General features: G+C 58.4%; 1 protein-coding gene across 1 annotated transcript in view; it reads left to right on the top strand.

Moving 5' to 3' along the window:
- Nucleotides 1-4408, top strand: part of TMEM266 (transmembrane protein 266) — a gene marked incomplete in the record, with an annotated part of 69254 nt that overhangs the window by 53473 nt on the left and 11373 nt on the right. The window contains 1 exon segment of the mRNA XM_027768933.1: nucleotides 4316-4408. Within this exon segment, the coding sequence (XP_027624734.1) occupies nucleotides 4316-4408 (93 nt within the window).

Genomic DNA, 4408 nt, shown 5'->3' with positions numbered 1-4408 from the left:
CTGCATAGGTAAATTTTTATATTTATATGCCCTTTTTTTTTTTTTTTTTGAGAGGTTTTCGCTATAGGGCACGTGCGCTCGCCAGATAGAGACAGACAGAGAGACAGAAAGCGAGAAATCACCCCCCGGGGGGATGGCCATGCCGCAGTCCCTTCTCCTCCATTCTCCTCTCGGGATCTTGGGCACGCACACACACGTGCCTGGCGTGAGTTTTAAGCCACCGGGTCCGGGACGTAAACCGCGGTCGACTACATGGGAGTCCAGCGACATAGCCATTACGCTAACTGCTGGTTCCCTCTCCTATTTTCTTTAACATGGTAATTAGAGTTACTTGGAGGTCCTTATCTAAGTTAGGACTTAGGCAGGTCCGTTTTTATAACCTGTGGCCCTTGCCCGTTTCGCTGCCTGACTGGTTCTTGTGCTGCCTGGTGATGCTGACGCCTGTCCCAGGCCCTGGACGCCGCTACTTCCCTGTAAACAGGCAGTCCTCTGGGACTGGGCCGCGTCCGCAGCAGGCAGGGTGTGGCCCGTGAGCGCCATCCAGGGTTAAGTGGCACTTGTGCTTCATCCCCTCCCAGCTACTGTCCCAGAGCAAGGAGCTGTCACAGACCGGGATTCAACAAGCCCATCTGCCTCCTTGGGCACATGGAGACTCTGAGCCCAGAGAGGAAGCGGGACTTGGCCGAAGTCGGAGAGAGGGTGCGAAGGGCTCCTGCCTCCAGCCCTGCTCTCCCCGTGGGACCTCCTGCTCTTTCCTGGCCCCTGTGGCCACCAACTGACAAGTTCACCTCGCCCAGCTGACGTTCCCTGACACCAGGTCTTGGGGGCTGGAAGTCAGAGCTCTGGCCCCTGCTTTGCTCCAACACAGCACGTGGGCCAAGCCCTCCCTCCCTCTCCCCAGTGCAGAAGTCTCCTTCCCACCTCCGGCCTCAACTCGCCCAACTGACCAATGAGGCCCTGCCTCCAAGGACTACCGACACCCCTTCAAATGCGCAGGGAGGCTGAGTTAGGCACAGGAGGACCAGGAGCCAGGCTAGAACAGCCTGAGAATGCCGGGCTGTCACGACCAGAGCCGGGGTCCCTTCCAGGGAGTGCGTTGTTCTGCTGGGGTGAGGCTGAGAGCACCCAGCCCACCCCATGCCCTCTGGCAGTGAGGCTTGTAGAAACCTGTGCCCACAGCAGGCTGCCCACTCCCTCACCCTGTCCCCACGCCATGGGGGACACGCTCACCCCCTAAACTGCTCAGTCCTTCCTCCAGCTCCGCCTACCCACATCTGGCGGGTCTGGGGCACAGTGGGAGCCTCCCTGGCCCAGTTCCCACACCCACCCTGGCCAATCCAGAACATTCCCTATGTTGCAGGCAGCAGGAGCCTCTCAAATACGCATCGCAACCTGCAGCCACCTCCACACCGCCTTTCTACAAGAAATATTTCAGTGGTTTCTCAGTGCTCGTTAAATAAAGGCCGGGGTCCTTAAAACATCTCACCACAGCCCCTGGCCCTGCCCCCTATCAGGCCTCTCCCTGCACGAAGGCACCCAGGGCCAGCCAGTGCCTCTCAGAGCCTCACTCCCTGCAGGCAGCACAAAATCCCTCTTTGCTGCGGCCACCAGGCCTCACACCGAAGCTGCAGATGGCCTTACCCTTCCGAAACAGTGACAGAATTCTAACACGGCTCGCCATGCTGTGCCTGACAACTTTTCCCTTTTTTAGGTTTTTGCCATAGGGCAAAGGCACTCACCCAGAGAGAGACAGTGAGAGGATCAGCCCCCAGAGGAGATGGCCACATTGCGACCCTTCTCCTCCCTTCTCCCCCTGGGAGTTTGGGCACACACGAACACACACCTGGAGTGGCTTTCAAGCTGCCAAGTCTGGGACTTGAACTGCGGGTGGCCACATGGGAGTCCAGTACCTTAACCACTATGCCGCCCTATACCTGACTTCTGAATGAATGAATGAGTGGGAGAACTCCCCCCACTCGAAGCCCATATTTCAGCTTAGAGCCTGTTTCTCGGGGCGTCCCTCCATCTGCACATGCGGGCTCGGGCTGGGCCAGCCCTGGCCTCTGGCTGTCTGGCCAGAATTCCGGGGGGACGCTCGGGCAGCTCCGTATCAATTACAAGCCATCAATAATGCATCCAGAGTGACCGAGGAGGCCATTAGCCGGGCCCGCCCACATGAGTGGCCTCGGACAAAGTGGTCCGGGTGTGCCCCTGGGAAGTTCAGAACGGCCTGGCAGGAGGGGCTCTGAGCCCAGCAGAGCTTGGGAGAGTTGCCTCATGCCCTCCTCGACCTCTGAGATCTTGCTGCCTGTCTGGGGGGCTCGCGCTCTCTCCCCCTGGACCAAAGGCCACTCTGTAACGAGCCAGCTTCGCTTTCTCACCCCTGAGACTGCGGGCTCCATGTGAGGGTGGGGTGGTTCCAAAACGGAGCCTAGTCTGAGACCAGATGGAGGGCTGGGTCCACCAGCGCCAGAGGTGAGTGGCCATGGTCAGACGCTCAGGGAGCTGGCCTGGGGCTCCATCTTGTCTCAGCTTGGCTCGAGTTGGGGCTCTGTGGCTAGAGAGAGGACTTTGCCTGAAACCACAGAACCGAGCAAGGGTAACAGGTCTCATGCACTCCTTTACCCGCCACGCCTTCTGAGTGCCTGCTGTGTAGCAGAAACGGAGGGGTTCCGGCACTTACAGAGATTACAGCTTCGGAGCGAAGGGTGGAGGAGTGTGTGGGGGAGCCCTGCTGGTTCGCGGGAGCAGACTGTGCGCATTTCTTCCCAAGTCCGGACACTGCGTTGGCTGGAAATCGGCCATGGTGGTGGGGGCATTTACACCACAGTGATTAGCAGACACACAGTGAGCCATTTTTTTTTTTTTTTTTTGCTAAAGGGCACATGCGCTTGCTGGAGAGACAGAGACAGAAAGCGAAACATCACCCCCAAGGGGGATGGCCACGCCGCAATCCCTTCTCCTCTTCTCCTCTCGGGATCTTGGGCACATACGCACATGCGCCCGGCGTGAGCTTTAAGTTGCTGGGTCTGGGACTCGAACCATAGCTGACGACGTGGGAGTCAACCAAAATGGTTACATGGCACTGTAACCATTATGCCACCTGCTGGTCCCTCTTTTTTTCTTTTTTTGCCAGAGGGCATGTGCGCTTGATGGAGAGAAAGAAAAAGAGAAAGGACTCCCCATGGGGGATGGCCACTCCACAGTCTGATCCCCTCCATCTCTCCCTCCTGCTGGAGTGAGTTGAAAATGCCTATGGAGCAGGTTTGGGGAGACAGTGAAAAGTCGGGCTTGATCCAGCTGAGTTTGCAGCCCCAATGAACTGACCCCCTGGTGTGGTCATCTTGGCAGTTAAGAGGTGGCTGTCAGATATTGCAGGGAGGCTTAGGGTGGGGATGGCCTGGGGCCCTGTTCCCTGTTCTCTCCGCACTCTCCCAGTGCAGAAGCCATGCACTGAGCTCTGAGAACACTAGGGGGCAGTGGAGGCCCTCCTTCCAGACCCAGCCAACAGTGGCCTTGCAACGTCAAACACAAACCCCTAGGTCCAGGTCCCAGGGATGGTGGGGAATGTCAACAGCCATCCCAACCGCAAAACCAGGAGGCATCTGGAAGTTTCTCTAAGAAGCTTTCCCCAACAACGAACAAAATAAAATTGTACGCAGATTTTACAAATCCCCTACGACACAAGAAAAGTCCTGGAGGAGGTGAAAACCTCATTTTACAGATTAGGGAACCCACGCTGGGGAGGGTTAGGGCCTTGCCCAAGATGATGTGACCAGCAAGCCGCAGGGCTGAGACTGAAGCCCAGTCCCACCCAACTGGAGCTGTTCCCACCGAGGAAAGAGGGTGCTGCTGGGAGACTAAAGAGCCGGTGACCACACCAGCAGATGCCGCATGGGACTGGGTTCCGAGGTGTCTGTGGGCCCCGGGGCCCGGGAGGTGCCCTGTCTTCCACTAACCACGGGCGCAGGGAACCTGAATACGTCAGCCTTCCAGTCAAGCACCCCATGGGGTCGGTCGCACATCCCGGCAAGTAATGCACGCTAGATTGAAACCCAGCTTTCCAGACTGGAGACCAGTGGTCTTCCCACAAGCCACGGACGTGGTTCCTCCCACGGCTGCCCTGTCTGTAGTGGGCCAGACCACAGGGTATGAGACACAGGGGCACATGCTGCTACTTGGGAGGGCCCCTAAGTGGAGGCTGCCCTTGCTGGGAGTGTTGGGGGACGGCTAAGCAGCGCCTTGGGGTGAGCAGCCCACCCCCTTTGACCCAGACATCAGGCTGTGACCCCACCCGCCCTTTCTCCTCTTGCAGTTTGAGATCCGGCAGCTGCGTGCGCACCTCGCGCAGCAGGACCTGGACCTGGCTGCGGAGCGCGAGGCAGCCCTGCAGGCCCCACATGTGCTC

Source organism: Tupaia chinensis, unplaced genomic scaffold (assembly GCF_000334495.1).
Source record: "Tupaia chinensis unplaced genomic scaffold, TupChi_1.0 Scaffold000078_1, whole genome shotgun sequence".
NCBI lineage: Eukaryota > Metazoa > Chordata > Mammalia > Scandentia > Tupaiidae > Tupaia > Tupaia belangeri.
Note: the sequence above shows the minus strand (reverse complement) of the source record. Positions and strands in the feature narration are given on the sequence as shown.